The 18749-nt window shown below is 40.6% G+C and overlaps 1 protein-coding gene across 1 annotated transcript; it reads right to left on the bottom strand.

The window, feature by feature from the left end:
• Positions 1-2308: 2308 nt before the first annotated feature.
• ALG5 (ALG5 dolichyl-phosphate beta-glucosyltransferase) lies at positions 2309-17987 on the bottom strand. Its single transcript, XM_042454455.1, has 10 exons — positions 17861-17987; positions 13784-13955; positions 13611-13657; positions 12961-13029; positions 9693-9785; positions 8746-8859; positions 8147-8206; positions 6797-6948; positions 5699-5784; positions 2309-2613 (listed from the first exon to the last, which is right to left on the bottom strand). The coding sequence occupies exons 1-10, from the start codon at positions 17918-17920 to the stop codon at positions 2501-2503; spliced, it is 966 nt and encodes a 321-aa protein (XP_042310389.1). The 5' UTR covers positions 17921-17987; the 3' UTR covers positions 2309-2500.
• Positions 17988-18749: the final 762 nt, after the last annotated feature.

The following is an 18749-nucleotide window of genomic DNA, read 5'->3' as shown; positions in this document are numbered from 1 at the left end:
TTAAATTGACATCCTCACATACCAATGGCATAGATATCTCTGTCCCTGGTTTCCACTCCACTAAATGCATCTCAAGAAGTAGATTGAAGTCTAGGAAAGAAGCTCCTGCCGCCAACTTCTTTCAGTCAGCCTCAAAGGCGCTACAACATCTCCACAAACTGACATGGCTGTACCTAAATATACTACAGTATACAATACACTACATATTATGAGGAAGTAGACTTCAAGTCTAGGAGAGCTCCTGCCATCAATTTCTTTCTTTTAGTGAGTCTCAAAGATCTCCCTATGTACTTCTTCAGAGGTGGTTTGCCATGGCCTTTCAAAGAGGCTGAGAGTGTGTGACTTTGCCCAGGAAGGCTACCCAAAGGCAATTTCATGAAAGGAGGGAAAATCCTGCTCTGAGGAGGAAGTGAATGTTTCAAGTGTTAGAGGCTGGATGTCCATCTGTCAGGAGTAATGCCCTTCTGCCATCCAGAAACACAAATCAAAGCACTCCTAACAGATGGACATCCAGCCTCTACTTAAAACCCTCCAAAGAAGAAGCCTCCACCACTCCCTGAGGGAGTGTGTTCCACTGTCAAACAGCTCTTACTATCAATAGGTTCCTCATAGTTTAGGTGGAAAATCCTTCCCTATAGTTTGCATCCATTGCTCCAGGTCCTATTCTCTGGAGCTGCATTGCTCCATCCTCAACATGACACCCCTTCAAATACTTAAACATGGATATCATATCACCTTTTAACCTTCTCTTCTCCAGTCTAAACATACCCAGCTCCCTAGGTCTCTTCTTATAGGGCTTTATGGTTTCCAGACCAGAAGGGAACCATTTTGGTCCCCTTCTGGACAGACTCCAGCTTGTCAATATCCTTTTTGAATTGTGGTGCCCTGAATTGGACACAGTTTTTAGGTAAGGCCTGACCAAAGCAGAAGAGAGTGGCACTATAACTTCTTTTCATCTAGATAGACACTATACTTCAATTGACATAGCCTAAAATCACATTGGCTTTTCAAGCTGCCACTTCACACTGTTGACTCATGTTCAACTTGTGGTATATTAGGACTCCTAGATCCCTTTCACATGTAGTCTCATTGTCCCTCATCCTATATTTGTGCATTTCATTTTTTCTGCCTAAGTACAGTACCTTACATTTCTCAGTGTTGAAATTCATTTTGTTAGTTTTGGCCCAGCTTTCTAGTCTATTAAGGTCATTTTGAATTTTGGTCCTGTCCTCTGGGGTAAATATACATATAGGATTATGCAGTGGAAGGTAATTAATGAAATAATCCCTGTGTTTGTTAACACAGAAAAATTCCTATATGTTATGTAACACGGGGAATAAAACATAGTGACTGGAAATTTTCATGCAAAAATCTAAGGGAACTCTGATAGAAATGCTTCCATAGAAATAACAGGAGACTGGAACGACAGTCTTCATTACAAATCTTTATGTACAATTGGATATGCATGAGATATTTTGGTCAGCAATGTGTAAACACTCATAAGCAAACACTTATGGCCATGACTAAATTCTAAGAAAATGGTTTAGGTGTTTCACAGCACCATGAAAATTTTATCCTTCCACAATATAAAAATAATATAGAAATAAACCTGGAATTTTGGTGGAATTAGAACCAACATCCATTATGTTCCAACTGTAATAATCACAATGGTAGAAAACTAATGCCAATACATTTTGTTACACAAACATTTCCTTATGTTCTGAATTCCTCTTCTTGAGTTTAGTGGAAATACGTTCTTGTCTCAAAGAAATATCTTATTCTAGAATATACAGTAGATGCTATGCTGTGAAAGTTAGGCAATCTTACACCCTGTTGAACTCAGTGAGTACAGTGTGTACACTGCTCTCTCCTAGTGAAATCCACATAATCTTAAATGTGTCCTGTTTGCATTGTCCAAGAAGTTTCAGTTTTAATAAATAATAATAAAATAAAATATTTATTTCTATACCGCTTTTCCTGATTTTTTTAAGATGTCAGTAACCAGTTTATGGACTTTTGATATATGTTCAAATCCAGTGATTTCTTTAGGGTGCTCAAACTACCTCAGACAAAGGAATTCCTCATTCACTTAAATGCACATGACATCCCTTTCCAAGAGATTTTATCCTATGCACAAATATACAAGCAATCATTTGGCAAAGAAAACAGCAGTCCATGTTCTTTTTAGCATGTATTAATTATTCTTGTATATCTTCTTGGTTTGCAGATATTGTGCATATTTTGCACAATCTGTTGTGCAAAAGGAAAATGATTTTCAAATGCTATTACAAAAATTAAAAGGCTGATACTTGGTTGTAAAACTTTTTTTATAGGCCAATTATATACAACATCCATACTCTTGGCTGTTTTTCAAGTGAGTTCACAAATGCAATACAGAATAGTCATGACGAGTAATTTCAGCCTTATCCTTATTACAGACGTGTTGAAAAAAACCCATCATAATTATAAAAACAATCCATTTGATGGAAATATAAATAAACTAATTATCTTTTCTTGTTTCAAGCTTCCAGGCACCAGTCAAATATCGCAGTCGTATAAAGAGAAGGTCCCTGCCCATCTGCAACCAACTCCAGAAGGGAACTAGTTTAGAACCTAGGGTTATTAAGAACAGGAAAGAAGCAGTATTACATGTACATGTAATCAGATTATAAGAGACACTTCTTAATAGTACTTACAGTTCTGACACTCTGAAATGTTGCAAGGCAATCACATATTGGCCCGAACAGTCAAGCCAAAATAAAGCTGCTTTGAGTCACTTTGGAGATAGGCTGTTTAAGTGACACATGCATCTTAACAGGCCAGAAGCTGTGCCAAAGCTGCGCTGCAGTCCTTAGGACTGGAACACGACTTTGGAGCGGCATCCGGCCTTTTAGGATGCATGCATCATTTAAACACCATACTTCCAAAGTGGCCTGAAGCAGCTTTATTCAGCCCTGTTTGTTCAGGCCCATATATTTGCTGATTAAAACTATGATGATTGCCTATGTCTTCTTGAAGGGGAGGGGGTTTATGCAGTGAACTTGGTACCACTCTCTTACCCTCAATTTTACAATACAGAGAATGCGTAGGATACAGAATGATACATATGGTATAATGTCCTCTTAGAGCTGGAGGGTGTGGAGAACAGTGTTAAGGAATGATTGTGCTTCCCCAAATATTGCTCTCCCAAAATAGAAGGACAGTGGCCCTATGCCTTTTCATAAAGTATGTGGGAGAGTGTGAAATGCACACACCATTACTGCTGATGGTGTCAGAAATCAAGCAGGGAGCTAAATAATATTTAGTTATCACATCTGTATCCAGGTTCAAGAAGCTTAAAAAAGAGCAGCTATTCTCTGGATAAAATGTTACCTAGAAATTATGCCAATACTCAGCTCACTAGAAAAGTACTGAAGTTATATGTGAATTTCTTGACGAGGTGAAGATAAACAGTTACTCCTCAGAAGTCATAGATTATATCCTTATTTAAACTCACAAGAAATAACTAGATTGTCTTTTTCTCCTAGCCTAGACAAACAAACAAACTTGTATTACGCTATGATGTCAAATGCAACTGTTAGCTGATCTCTCTCCTAACTTTGAGCTTTCCCAGTTTGCCTTTTTAACATAAACTGGCATCACTGGAGCTTTCCTTCGATATCAATGGGTGGGATCCTGACTGTCTCTGCAAAAGGAACTAACATTCAATCAATGTTCCACCTAAAGATTTCTGACAATTCACCCTTCCTCCTGCACCCACTTCCCTACTGTTCCAGATTGTTATCCAACTTTGGTTCTCCAAACTGCAGCTTTTTAAGGGGCACAGGGGAAAGGAGGAATTAGGGAGGGGATCACCTTCCTCCAACATGAGTTTCGATAGTGATTTTTTTACAAAGGCCATTCCCATATATTGCAGCATGCCCATGCACATTAAAAAAAACAACAACACCTTTAACAAGCAATTTTCTACCTCATAGTGCTTTGGAAAATCATATTGTGCTTTGGAAAATTCTTTCAGTTTCAAATGCATTTCTCCACAAAAGGAAAGTTGTTGCTTGAGAAATGTGATCCTAAAGTCACTATGAGCAATCAGAACTCATTGTGCAATTTACAGAAGTCTAACTTTTGTACAAAAACAGTACAATAAATTAAAAAGTGAATTTTAAAAAAACCCAATGTAAAGCTATTATGAGATTCATATTGCTTCCAAGATAATATTTGAGCTGAGGGACCTCTTCTAACTCAGCCATAAACTATATTAATCCATAATTATAATTATAAACGATATAGCAGCAGCCAAAGAGGTTGGAAAGAAGAAACATGCTGAAAACTAACCCAAGCGTTCCTTCAAAAGCAAGTGTGCACCTGGAGTGTATTTATATACAATTATTTATAGACTGCTTAGATCTGGAGATTTTAAAGCGGTGTACTGTAATCGAAAACATCGAAGACACAAAACAGCTACATTATCTGTAAAAATAGATACAATGGGTGCCCCCACACTAAATACCCTGCAGTGAACTAGTCTAGAATGGACTCAGAAGCACATGGTGCTATCAGGAAGGCCTCTTCAGGTGGCCCCGGAGATTTGGTCTCCATGTTAAAAAAACCACCAAGTTCCTTTTCTTTTTCATTCTGTGCTATCTATTTTCTAACAGCTCAAGATTACATACTATTTTCAATTTCCCCTCTTCCTTGTTTTGGCTTCTTATGGTCAATCAAGAGGTTCATTAGAGAATGGCTTTATCTGAAAATGTGTGCCTAACTGTTGGATGGATGAGAGAGTAGAGTAGAGTCAGTGCTTCCAGGATACATTACACTCTTGCCTATCACCAGGGGATGGTTCCCTTTTCTATAAGTCAAAGTATAGTATTTACATTGACCCGTGGATATGTTAATCCAGATTTTTGGAGTCAATTTTTCGACTAAAATTTCTAGACTTATACATGAGTATATACAGTATGTAGAATTGGGCTAGATAACTTATTTTGTGCCTAGTGCATATAATCCAAACTGGCTGGCTGTACAGCACATCCTATTCCTAGTTTCTTTTGTTATTTGCTGACAAGTCGACTTTGACTTATGTGAATGAGAGACTTCCAAGCTATGGACATGAGCAGCCCAGCTAAAGTCCTGAAAATGCAGAGCTGTGGCTTCCCTGATTGAATCAATCCACCTGTACTGCAGTCTTCCTATTTTCTTCCTAGTTTCCTGCCCTTTGTAAATAAACCTCTTTACAGCTTGCATGTGAGAGCGTTATTAAGAAAAGCCCTAGTTCTAAATTCAGCACCTGACTTTTTGGCTTATTGATACTTATTGCCCATTGATTGTTACCTGGGACACACTATGAAGAGAAGATGCAGGGTTTTCCTCTTATTGCCTTGGAGCTCCACAATGTTCTGTAACATCTGGGCATCATCAGCTCTGGATTGAACTGGATAGAAGGAGCAGAGGCAATCTTCCTGGCAAGGATATTAAGTCCTGGTTCTTTCAGCTACAGCCTTCAACAAAGCTGTATGTCATACTGAGTGGCTAGAGTACATGCAGAAAGTATACTGGGTGGAAGAAGTGACCTTCATGTGAGAGGGAGTAACTGCACTAGATGCTTTTGTGGAAAGAATATTAAACCTTCTTATATCAGAAAGAAATGGAAGAGGAAGACAAGGAACTCTATAAATAGTTTTCTAGATTAACTGACCTTCAATTTCTGTCCAGTTGACAGCAACTTCTGCTATTGGTATTTTAAGACACTGGGCAATATAGAGTAGTTCCACATCAAATGCCCTGCAACACAACATGAATACTCAGTACTATGCTGAAGTCACACCTAATCTTTTTCATATACTTGTAACACTAAGCTTCTTTTGAGCACAAAGGAATAAATATGATAAAGGTATATGTGTCCCAAATCAATATATTCTGGCCAGTGATGACATAAAAGACAAAATTAATTTTGTTATGTCTGTCTTCCTCAATTACAGAAAGCAGTTACTTGTATATACAGTGGGCCCTTGGTATCTGCTAGGGTTTGAATACAGGACCCCCCACCCCAGTAGATGTCAAAATCCATGGATGCTCAAGTCACATTAAAAACAATGCAGAGTAAAATGGCATGCCTTGTATAAAACAGCAAAATCAATGTTTGTTATTTGGAATTTATACTTTTTTGGGGGAATATTTTCAATCCAGGGATGCTTGAATCCATGGATAAAGAATCTGTGAAGGACTGACTGTATACTATAGAGACATAATTCTCAATTTCTCCCCACTGTTCTTCAAAACCTGTATGGAACCAGTTCTCTCTTTGAAGAAAAAAATCTTCCAAAATGTATTTTTCTATTACACTTCTTACTTAGTTTTTCACTCCTTATCCCCCAATTTAAGACAAAGTTGGCAACTGCACAAGCTGGCTTTCATCCCTTGTTTCCCTCTGTCATTTCCCCTGCCCCAACAGAAATGCAGACTGTAAGCTCACTGGGCACAGACAGTCTTTTTATGCTTTTGTTAATCATACACATCATACAGACTGACAACATTATTTGACTAGTTGCAGATTTCCATAAACAGCCTTTAATACAACGTGAGAAGCTTTCTTGAAAGAACTAAGAAGTGCCACTGAGCCTTCCAAAACTACAGATATACTGAAATATACTAGATTCCAGCCATAATGCCTCAGACCATGCATGTGCAAAGAAAGAACTGGTGCAGTAGTGTGGATGGCTTCTAGAAACCTGCATTTATTGTTAGTTACAATGCCACTTTCAAAGGCAAAATAACCAGGGAACATAATACCTACCAACGCTCTATATGAAGTACTGAAAAAGTTCGAGAAGCAGCCTCACGGGTTAATAGTTTAAAACCACATTGGGTGTCTCTGATTTCTCTAACGCAAAGAAACCATACTAGAAAGTGGAATCCATACATAAGAAGTGTTCGGAAGTATGACCGCTGCAGACAAAAGACAAAATATTAGTTACCTCTATTAAAGGAACTGGTAATATGCTCAGAAAGTTTCCTGGTAAACTTTACCATAGTAACATGCATACAAAAATGTTGCTTAATTTTAAAATAAAATAAATGAAAACAAAGCTCTATTGCAATTATAATCTAGGTCTGGAAAGAAGTATCACCGAGACACTATACATACATAATGTGATATAATGAAGATCTAGAAGTACTCCTTTTGGATATATCAGGTCATCTCTTTAAAATGCTCTTTACTTTTTAAAAACGAAAAGGAACCATAACCACGATTCCAGATTGATAAAACTTAAAGGATGAATATTATAACCAAGAGGGCCCTCTCTTTACATCACTTGTTTTAATTATGCCAGGTTGAACCTAACTCCAGTCTTGGAAGAAGACTGAAGTGAAAGAAGAGGTGAATAGTAATGCTTTTCCTCCACAGCCAAACATAGTTTGAGAAGCCCTTTTTGTTCTTTTTAACATGATTTTCATGCCACAGCCCATTCTGATCTTCCACATTCCTGACTCCATTTCTACATATCTGGGCTACATTGTTCATATATTCACTCTTCATGTGTTCCTCCTCCCATCTCCCATATCATCTGAGTCTTCAGGCACCAAAGATCTTCCTGTATAACCACACTCCAATTTTCATATTTAACTCTTTACATGGGAATAGTTAACAGTTTCACCCTTATTACTTTAGCTTCATAGAATCATAGAATAATAGTTGGAAGAGAATGCAAGGGCCATCCAGTCCAACCGCCTGCTATGCCGGAAATCCAAATCAAAGCATCCTCGACAGATGGCCATCCAGCCTCTATTTAAAGACTTCCAAGGAAGGAGACTCCACTACACTCCAAAGGAGTGTGTTTCACTGTCGGACAGCCCTTACTGTCCGGAGGTTCTTCCTAATGTTGAGATGGAATCTCTTTTGCTGTAGATTGCATCCATTGTTCCAGGTCCTAGTCTTTGGATCAGTTTCTTTCTCCCCTTCATATTGTCCAGGTATGACTCCACTCACCTATTCTGTAATTTGTTTTGTAATTGGCTTTCCTGTAGTTGAATTTAAGCATTCATCAAAGCTGTTTTCAAAGCCTTCTCTATCAAAAAATGCAGTATGGCATGAAAAAACCATATATATATATGACATTATGCAGAAAAAAAGTAGCAACCTTACCTGTGCTATTGAGTCTTTCTCCAAGTGAGCTCGAGAGCCACAGGCAATGGCCATCTGGTTCTAGAGAGGGGAAAGCACATTAACAACTGTTTGGAAAAAATATACCAAATAAATGGTAGGAAGAGGTAACTCTTCCAAGTGAGAGTCATACATCAAATTCATATTCAGATTAAGGAGGCTTTTAGTGAACATATTTCATTAACACAATGGAACTGGCACCAAACTGATCCTTTTGGTCAGTATCGAAAAGTCAAAAGATTGTTTCATCTAATATTCAGAAGCTATTCTGCACCAAACCAAAACTGCAAATATTAACACAGAACATCCAACATTATTCTGCCATACACACACTCCTGAGAAACATTACATTGTCAAATCTGATTGATTTTGGTAGGAAATAAGTGTGTTTGACTTCTTCTGGATCATGTTTTAAAAGACGTAGGAACCTCCCCAAATGGCAATATCTGCAAGTCATATAAAATGTATCTCAGTAAACAGATGCAAACGTACCAACCAGGATTTATTTATATAATTATTGAAAAAGGTTTCAACATGGTAAACTGCCATACTGAACAAAAAGCGAGCAAACAAGAACTCACAGGCCAAGGCTGGAGACTCTCAAGACCTTTTTCTACTTTTTCAATATCTTCAAATTTTGTGGCACCATCAGCATCTGCCATGAGTATTTTTTTCCCTCGTGAAATGAAAACACCCTGTGCGGAAGAATAATTTAAGGTTTTGTATTAGTACAAAATTTTCTTGAAGAGTATAGGATGTCATAGTTCATTTGACACAACTAGCTCCCAAAATATCAGTGTAATTCATTAGGCTCTCTTTGAACATAATACCCCGGACACAGTGGCCTGTTACAGACAGCCAAAATAAAGCTGCTTCGAGTCACAGTGAAGGTATGGTGTTTCAATGATGCATGCGTCTTAAGAGTCCAGAAGCCACACCAAAGCCATGCTCCAGGCTGTTATTTCATAAATATTCTGAAAGGAAAAGGACCAACACCACTATGTCTCTTAGAGAAATTCTCCCTCACATGGCATCTCATATCAGGTGGACATCATCAATGCATTAGAAAACAAAATGCAGAATTATTCAAATACAGCCATGTGCTATATGTATTTATTTCAATCTGACATCTAGGATATGACTGCGTGCCAATAGCTCAGTGATGCAGTGTACTCAGGTTTCTTTAGTTATTTTAAAAAACGATTAGTTGCAAGAATGGAACAAAAATTGTTCCTATGGCCTGTTACAGACTGCCAAAATAAAGCTGCTTCGGGTCTCTTTGGAGGTATGCTATTTAAATGATGCATGGGTCCTAAGAGTCCGGAGGTTGCGCCAAAGCCACACTCCATTCCTAAACACTGGAGTGCAGCTTTGGTGCAGCTTCCGGATTCTTAGGATGCATGTATCATTTAAACAACATACCTCCAAAGAGACCCGAAGCAGCTTTATTTTGGCAGTCTGTAACAGGCCTTTGATAAGGAAAGAATAATCTGAAGTTACAGAAAGGAAAACTGAATATTTTAACTACCATTCTGACAGCTCCTCCCTTGCCACGATTCTTCACCAGAGGAAGAACTCTCACTTTGTCACTGCCATATTTTTTAGTATACTTCAGTGCAACCTACAAATTGGAATGAAACATAGGAATAATTTAAAAAATGCTTATGACATGGCACAAGAGCTGCACTAAATATGAACAAGGGAAGCCACACAAAATGCACGAGGCTTCCCTGTAATTTCATTCTTAGGGATACATGTCCAGTTTAGAACTGTAATTCAAACAAAACTCCAAAATAAATAATCATAATGAAACAAAATAGCTGCAAACAAAATAAAACAGAAAGATAAAACATTTGAACTAGAGGCAAAACAAAGTGATGGTGCTGAACCTGCCTTCATGGAAAAGGCATTCCTTGCCTGAAGTACATGGAAAGGCATCATCATCATCATCATTCTTTCATAGTCTACCATGTTTTACAAACTGGATTTTTGGACCATTAATGATTTTGATTCTGAGAATCATGGAATTGGTAAGGTATCTTTTTTCTTTACACAGATAATAGTTACTATAGTTATTTTTTCAACATTGGCTTTGATGCTGTTTGAAGTGCCTCCTCTTGAGTCTCAAATATAAGTCATCCAGTTTTCTTTTTCCAGAAGTGTCCCATTCTGTAGACACTTCCAGATGTTCCCCTACTCAGCTTTTCCTTCCATGCTTTAAATGTACTATGTAGTAGTTTGTTTGCCTTAAAGGTGACTTCTAATTATTTTCTTTCTATACATTTTTGTTTTGTTTTGTTTCTTCAGTGTTCAGTATATTCTATCTTTATAAATCTATCAATATATTTTATTTGCTTTCTTTTATGTTTTCACTCAAGGGTCAATTTGCTTCACTCGCAGTAATTCATGGCCACCAATATTACATGGTAGATCTACTCAGTTAATATCAGTTTGAGGATGTAAAACATGGTTTGTTGTCATAATTTTTCAGGTCTATTAAGAACATAGCCACAACTTGCAATGTTTTATGAACCCCATGTGGTAAACTTCACTATGTCTCGTTTAAACAAGGCACGTTCGTAAATCATAGTTGAAACTGACTTGTCTGGTATTAACTAATAATGAAACTAACAACTTGCTGGGTTCAGTTTAAAGGAGAAACAAAAGCTTCTGAAAAGCTTTTCTCCACTAAGGAACAATATGGTATACTGGGAGAAAATGAGAAACCAGTAAGAAAAACTAGTCTGGGAACATCATGCCAACAGAATGAAATGGAAAATGTATGTGTGTCTCCCTGCCGTTTGCTATAGTTCTTCAAGATATAGCTAGCAACCTTGCTGCAGTCAGCCTTACAAAAGATGCAGAGAAAGAAATGCAGAGAGGAGGTAAGAGGAGCAAAACTACAGGGCCTAATTGGAAAACCAAAATAGATATCAGGCCCCCACGTTTAGACGATGACTGGTACAGCTTGGATGTTTTCCAGAATTGTACAGAGTTCCTGAACTCTGGATGTTTTGTTAACACTATAAACCCTAAAAGACACCTCTCTGCTAAAAAGTAACCTCCTCAGTTTCTGAGGTACTAGGCATTGCAGGATCATTGTGGGATGGTAGTATGTGACCTGTTTAGTACACATGCTCTAGAAATGTGCCCTGCTAATTAGTGACACCATGGCTATGCAGAGTGTGATTATCATATGGGAAAAAAAATATGTGTCAGCATTTGGGGTCATGAGACCACAGATACCTATTTGCTGCAGCATATAAAATTACAAATTCACCTTCCCCCCATGTGGACATTGGCTTAATCACACCAGGGCAATGTATTGATATTTTTATGGATATCAAGAAGAGTAGAAGAGCCTGTGGATTTTCAGCTAAGTTGTTACACAACTTCATGTCTGTCTCCTCCTATACCTCTACAGTAGCTTACAGGACTCTTGTATGGATTTTCCCATTCAACAAATTATTTCTAGATTCCTTTAGAACAGATTTGATGGTTGTATTCTGAAATTGGTGGGAACACACTACATTCAGGTAAGCTTTTAATAGTCAAAGGGTGAAATGATGGTTGGTTTCCTTTCAGCACCTGCAAGACTATGGCGGCTTACAGACCGCCATTTCGGACGTCCTCAGGATGTCCCAGTTTGAAAAAGGGGCATCTCTTCTAGACGCCCCTACTCCTATTACGGACAGAGTCCGTAACAAATGGCGGTGGCCATTCCACACGGCCGCCGCCATTTTGACGTAGCGGACGCTGTGCGTCCACATATTGCATGGCGGAAGTGACGCCGCGAGTGCGCGACTAGCACCTCGCGGCGTGTCTTCCGGGCCTTCTTGGCAGCGTCCGAGAACCACGCCGTTTGGCTGCTGCGGTTCCCGGATACTGTAACCGCCGGCGGCAGCAGACCACCGCTTCTCGGCGGTCTGTAATGCACCTATATTATTTTTAAATTGTTAGTTAGTTGTTAGTTATCCTGAGCCCCCAGGTAGAGATGTTACTAAAATCAAAACCAAGAAAAAACTGTAGAAGCCTGGTGTTTCCAACAATTACAAGAATGAAAAGATTGATTTCAAAAAGGTCATCCCAGGGAATATGCAAGCAATGCCTAATGCAGGGGTAGGCAACCTTTTTGAGCTGTGGGCCGGGTTGCTGTTCCACAGACAACTGAGGGGCCGAACTCAAAATGGCACCCGGAGTGGCACGGAAGCTGCAGCGGGGGCAGCAATCGGTGGCAGGACTGGGCTGGGGCCGGTCCCAAGGCCTCGCCGGGCCGGATCCAGCCCACGGGCCGTAGGTTGCCAATCCATGACCTATTGCATAATTCTATTCATTTGTTTCCACAAAATCACCCTCCCAAAGAATTATTTCAAATAAGATCACAATACTTTATGAAACTGCTTTTCTAAAAAGTTAAAACTCCACAAATCCCAGCAGTACTAATGAACTGTCTAGAATGTTAGCAAATATGTATTATGTATTAATAAAGAGCAGTAGCAAATCATGAGAAATAATTTTTCAACAAGGGTTCCATAGTTCTGGTGACATCATTGAAAAGGTCTAAGTTCCTGTGCAATCAAGCACTCAATAATAATAGCATGTACCCAGCAATAATAAGTATTGATAAAGTATTGATAATTTTATTCTAAGGAGTTGACTTAAAATAATAATAGAAAAAAGATTATATGAAAATACAAGGTTCTCTTTATTTTATGTATTTCCTTTCCCCCAAAAAAAGAAATAGCTACCGTCTGACAATATAAAGAGAACCTGTAGGCTGTAATGATATCTCCTACCTTTGTGGTGTGATCTTTGCTGCCATCATTAACCACAATAACCTCATATGTGAATGCTGGATCTTGTTTCTGTAAAAAGAAGAAGAGTTGTTTGAGAAGCAGTGTGGTGGAGAAGTTAGAGTTGGAATGGGACTTGGGAAATCCAGGTTCAGGACCAACTGAGCCATGAAAGTTTATCTCAGTCTTACCAACCTCACAGGGTTGTTGTGAGGAGAGAATATAGAGGAGGAGAGCCATGGTGCCTTGAGCCCATTTTAAAAAATGCAAAATCTAATATTAATCACATCAATAATAATTTGGCCTGGTAGGATAATACTCTTTTACCATAGTATCTAAAACTAGTACAGCAAAGTAAAGTGCTGAGGATCTTTTCATTTGATATTGTAATATCTAGTACAGTCTGCCCTTCCTTTATGCCAGGGATCCGTTCCGGACCCTCCCGCCCACCCACGTAAGGGGAATTGTGCATATGCTCGAGCCCCATTGCACATAATGGGGCTTGTGCATGCAGCGGCACATGGCCCATTACCACTTCTGGATGTGCCAAGGCTTCTTCCGGCGTGGACTTCCAGCATATGCTGGAGTCTGCATAAGGCACGCCTGTGTATAACACGGGCGCACTGTAATGTCAAAGTAATGTTTTAAAATACCTGTCTTTTTTCCAGATAGTCTAAAGCTTCATCCATCATTGATGGCACTGTAAGAAAATGTGGAAGGGGAAGGGGAGAATCTGGTTTGAGTAAAACTGCATTGGTGGGAGAAAAAGACAAGGACAAAGCACCGTGCTGAAGTATACATTAGGAAAACAAGGACTTAATCTTACACCGTTCTTCCTCGTTATACGAAGGCACAACTACGGAAAGTTCACGTGTTGGAGGATCATGGATGCTTGGCACAGGTTGCTTCTTATCTTCAGCACTCAGAAAGAACTTTTCATCTTCGTGTCTATGAAGTTTTGGCAACTTCGCTGCAGTTATGTGTGCAAAAACAGCAGTCTGGGAGGGAGAAAAAAAAGCAAAGTTGAAGTTACTCAATATAGAATTCACATACTGGTAATAACATTTTTCAGAGAAAAAAAGCTTTTGTTTTAAAATTAGAAAGGTAAAGCAGGCAGCACAAGCTACATGTAATTCAGTAACAAAGGGAATTCAAGAGCTTTGCATTGTCAATGTGCACAGCTTGGTGACCCAGGCACTAGGTGTAGAGGTGCAGCAGGTGGTTCCTGGTTTGAGGCAGCTACTTTCGTATCCACCGCGTTGATGAGGATGTGAGACAGACAAAGTTCATCAGAGATAGTTGAAGGAATTCTGTGTACCTGCTGGTCCTCCCAGCTGGGAGTGCAAGTGACCCTGGGAAAGAAGGGAGGATCTTACCTTTGGCATTTCAGCTTGGGCGACAGGACTTCCCTAGAAATAGGAAGTTTCCCCCTCTCCCCCTCCTGTATCTGGTAATCTATTAGTCTGAGTGTGACACATTTGCTATCTATTCAGACCTGCCTGATGTTTGCCAAAATCCTTGCACATGTTGATTACAGGGAGAAGAAAATAAGAGTCTCATGGCTGTGACTGTGAAGGCCTGATCCATATGTTCATAGTATCTCTCCACTGTTGGTGTTATTCAGTGCCACGAGATACTAATAAAATTCTAATTGTTTTATTCTTACAGATGGACAATATTGACAAAATATGGTAGATCCGAAAAAAAATGTTAAAAGTTTACGAAATTAAGGGTTAGGGACTATTTTTTCCCCAAGGCCACATTCTTCATGGGAACCTGTCAAAAGCCACATGTCAACAGCAGACAGAGGTAGAATCTAAAATTGCCTTTGCAGTCTACTTATCTCAAGGAATGGGAATTCCTTCATGCTACATTGTTTGAGAATTCAACATACTATACACATAGAGTACACATGCTCCCTAAAGATGGGGTCCAAGATGACTTTTAGGAAGCATTCACTCATTACTTTCCATCACTTGAAAAAGCTGGAAAACGAGAGAAGTTCAAACCCATTCAAGTTACTTTGAAGGGCAAAAGGAGGAATGTAAAGTTCTTTCAAACATGTTTCTGGAAAAAAGAATACTGGACTGAAATAGTTGGATGCAGATTCAAATTGCTAAATATAGGGCCCAAACAGACAGGTCAAAATAAAGCTCTTTGAGTCATTTTGGAGGTATGCTGTTTAAATGGCACACACATCTTAAGAGACCAGAAGCTGCACCCAAGCTGCATTCTAGTCCTTAGACTGGAGTGTGACTTTGGTGCAGCTTCCAGACTCATGGGACGCATGCATCATTTAAACAGCATACCTCCAAAGTGACCCGAAGCAGCTTTATTTTGGCCTGTCTGTTTGGGCCCATAGACATGTCATAGCGGGAATAGTGCACTCCCTTAGATATTGCTGGATGGCAAGTCCCAGCACTTCTCACCATTGGCTACGGGCTGATGGGACTTGTGGCCCCACAATATTGAGACGGTTGCATGGCTCTTACCTCTGCAATGAATTGACAAGGAGCCACAAGCCTCTTCATTGCCTATCCTTTTCATCACCTTTCAACTGACCCAAGTCTGAGCCTCTAATGGACTGGTGTGAAGTCCTGGCTCAAATAGTATCGAGAAAACAGATGGATAGGGCTGGGAGGAAGATGGTAGAAACATGGTTGGAAAGTGTATGACCAGGGAGGGCATTCACGTCGTTGTTGTGTGCCTTCAAGTTGTTTCAGCCTTATGGCAATCTTAAAGCAACTCAGATTTATTCTGCAGAGATTTGTCATTGCCGTCCCCTGAGGCTGATAGTTTATGACTTCTCAATGTCACCCAGAGTTTAATGGCCGAACTGGGAACCAAACCCAGGTCTCCAGAGTCGTAGTCCAACACTCAACCCACTGCACCGTGCATTACACCACTATGGTTGTATCCACACTGCAGAAGTAATGCAGTTTGGCATCACTTTAACTGACATTTATTAATAGATTAACAGAAACCTTGCAGTGCAACCTTAAAACCTACACAAGCATTATTGTTGAATCTTTGCCACAGAATGAAGTATTTCAATTTGAGTTTAAATTTAAATATTTCATTTTCCCATTCTGACCAGGTTGAGGCTCCTCCAAAATCTTTTGATGCATTCAGGCTTGGATCACACTCAGTGCCATGAGGTTAAAGGCAGCTTACATCACAACAGGCAGCATTCAAAATGATGATGATGATGATGATACCCATACTACCACCATTCAGCTAAACATTCCAACCTTTGAGGCTGCATCTGCACTGCAGAAATAGTCCAGGTTGATGCCACTTTACCTCCCATGGCCAATGCTATAGAATTCTGGGATTTGTAGTTTTGTAAGAAATTTAGCCTTCTCTGCCAGAGTGCTCTGGTGCCACAAAAACCTACAATTCCCAGAATTCCACAGCACTGAGCCAAAGCAGTTAAAGCAATGTCAACCTGGATTATTTCTGCAGTGCAGACGCAACCGTATGAGTCTTCTTTAACTGCCTTGGCCGCATCCTGTGGGATCCTGGGCCTTGTAGTTGTTTACTCAGAAGCTCTATGAGGAGAACTCTCTAGCTGAGAACATGAAACGCCTCTCCCTAAACCCCACATCCCCCCCAAGGTATGGCCGCAGTGAGATCTAGTGCGGTGGAGTGGTTTGAGTCCTGGACTCTAGAGACCAGGGTTCAGTTCTCATCTTGGCTTTAAAACCTACAGAGTGACCTTAGGCAAGTCACACTCTCTCAACTCAAGAGGAAAGCAATGGATTGGCAAACCTCTTCCCAATAAATTATGCTGTGTGATAGGGTTGCCATACATTCCCTGACCTGAAGGCATATAACAACAACTAAGCCTGATAAATATAAGTATCATATGCTTTAAATGAATGAATAAACATTATTAGCGTAGTAGTGAGTTTTGTGGTTTGAGCGTTTGACTATGACTCTCGAGACCGGGGTTCAAATCCTTGCCGAGCCACAGAAACGCACCGGGCGACCTTGGGCAAGCCACACTCTCTCAGCCTCAGGGGAAGGCAACAGCAAGCCTCCTCTGGAGAAATCTCAACAAGAAAGACCCATGACAGGGCTGTCATGCGTTGGAAACGACTTGAAGGCACACAACCACAAAAACTGGTGATAATGAACTGCCTGGGCTAGTGGTTTGATTCAATAGAAGTCAGTTTCATGTCAACAACACAAAGCAATATGTCAAGAACAACAGCCCTCACAACCAGCTACTAAAGAAATATAATAGTAATAATAATAATAATAAATGTTAATTATATATGTTTTAAATTGCACCGTTCTTTTAATATTGTGAGCCGCTCTGGGTCCCAGTTGTGACAAACGAGCGGGACATTAATACTAATAATACCAATAAATACTACTACTGCTAATAATAATAATGAAAGGGAAGTCCTTGCCAGTGTTACAACTGTGTGGCTGAGCCCCAAAGCTATGGGCCTGGAGCTCCCCGCCTTTCCCCAGAGTGACCAGGCGTCCTCCTTTTCCAGTCCATGTCCTCCATCCCAGCCTTCTGTCCAGGAGGAATCCCCAAATGTCCTCCATTTCAGGCACTGCCAAGAAGCCTGGATTCATATTTCTAGGACTGGTCCCAAACACACTACAGAAGTAATCAAGTTTGAGACCCCTTTAACTGCCCTAAGTGCTAGGGAACCCTGGGAACTGTAGTTTATTGTGGCACCAGAGCTCTCTCTCTCTCTCTCAATGCTCCCAGAAAACTACAGTTCCCAGAATGCCCCAGCACTGGGTTATTCCTGCAGTGTGTCCTCCATTCTGCGGTGGCTTGTCCTCCTTCGCGGCCATGGGGACCTCTGGCCAGGGAGCGAGGCAGCCTTCGGGACCCGACCCGACCCGACCCTCCCTGCCGCCCTTCGGGCTCTCTCACCAGGAGCACCCCGGCCACCGCCAGCGAGGCCAGCCCTTCCGCCAGCCACAACACCTCCATCGCTCGCAGCAGCAAAGGGACACGGAGGCGGAAGTCAGGGAAGAGCCATGGTAATACAGCCCCGACTTCCGGTGAGGTGAAACTCTGCCATTGGCTGCCAGGAGCGACTGCATCCGGGGCGTTTGAGGCCGCGAGCGCCATTTCTTGTGAGGGCGGAAGTGGTGTACTTGGATGAAACTGCCCTAGCCTAGGGAATTCTGGGAAGTGTAGTTTTGTGAGACATTGAGACTTCTCTGTCAGAGAGCTCTGCTGCCACAATAAGATGCAGTTTCCAGGATTCCTGAGGCAGGGCAGTTAAAGCAGTTTCAAACTGGGTTATTCCTGCAGTGTGTTTTAGACCTTTATGTTCTTCTTGTGTGCTTCCACTTATGGCCATCCTAAGGCCATGATAGGGGTTTCTTGGCAAGTTTTGTTCAGGGGGGGGCCTGCCATTGACATCCTCTGAGAGAGCTGACATCCTCACATACCAATGGCATATATATATATATGTCTGTCCCTGGTTTCCACGCCACTAAATGCAGCTAAGAGCCTAAACAGACAGGCCCAAATAAAGCTGCTTTGGGTCACTTTGGAGGTATGCTGTTTAAATGACACATGCATCTTAAGAGGCCCAAAGATGCACCAAAGCTGTGCTCTTAGTCCTTGAGAATGGCTTTGGCGCGGCTTCCGGCCTCTTAGGACGCATGCGTCACTTAAACAGCGTACCTCCAAAGTGACCCCAAACAGCTTTATTTGGGCCTGTCTGTTCAAGCCTTCAGGAAGTAGACTGAAGCTTATGGATTTTCAAAGTCAAGGAGATTTAGTGTCCATTTGCAATTCAAGGAAGATA

The sequence above is a fragment of the Sceloporus undulatus genome, chromosome 2, assembly GCF_019175285.1.
Source record: "Sceloporus undulatus isolate JIND9_A2432 ecotype Alabama chromosome 2, SceUnd_v1.1, whole genome shotgun sequence".
Taxonomy (NCBI): domain Eukaryota; kingdom Metazoa; phylum Chordata; class Lepidosauria; order Squamata; family Phrynosomatidae; genus Sceloporus; species Sceloporus undulatus.
The sequence above is the reverse complement of the archived record's forward strand: the minus strand, read 5'-3'. Positions and strand labels throughout refer to the sequence as shown.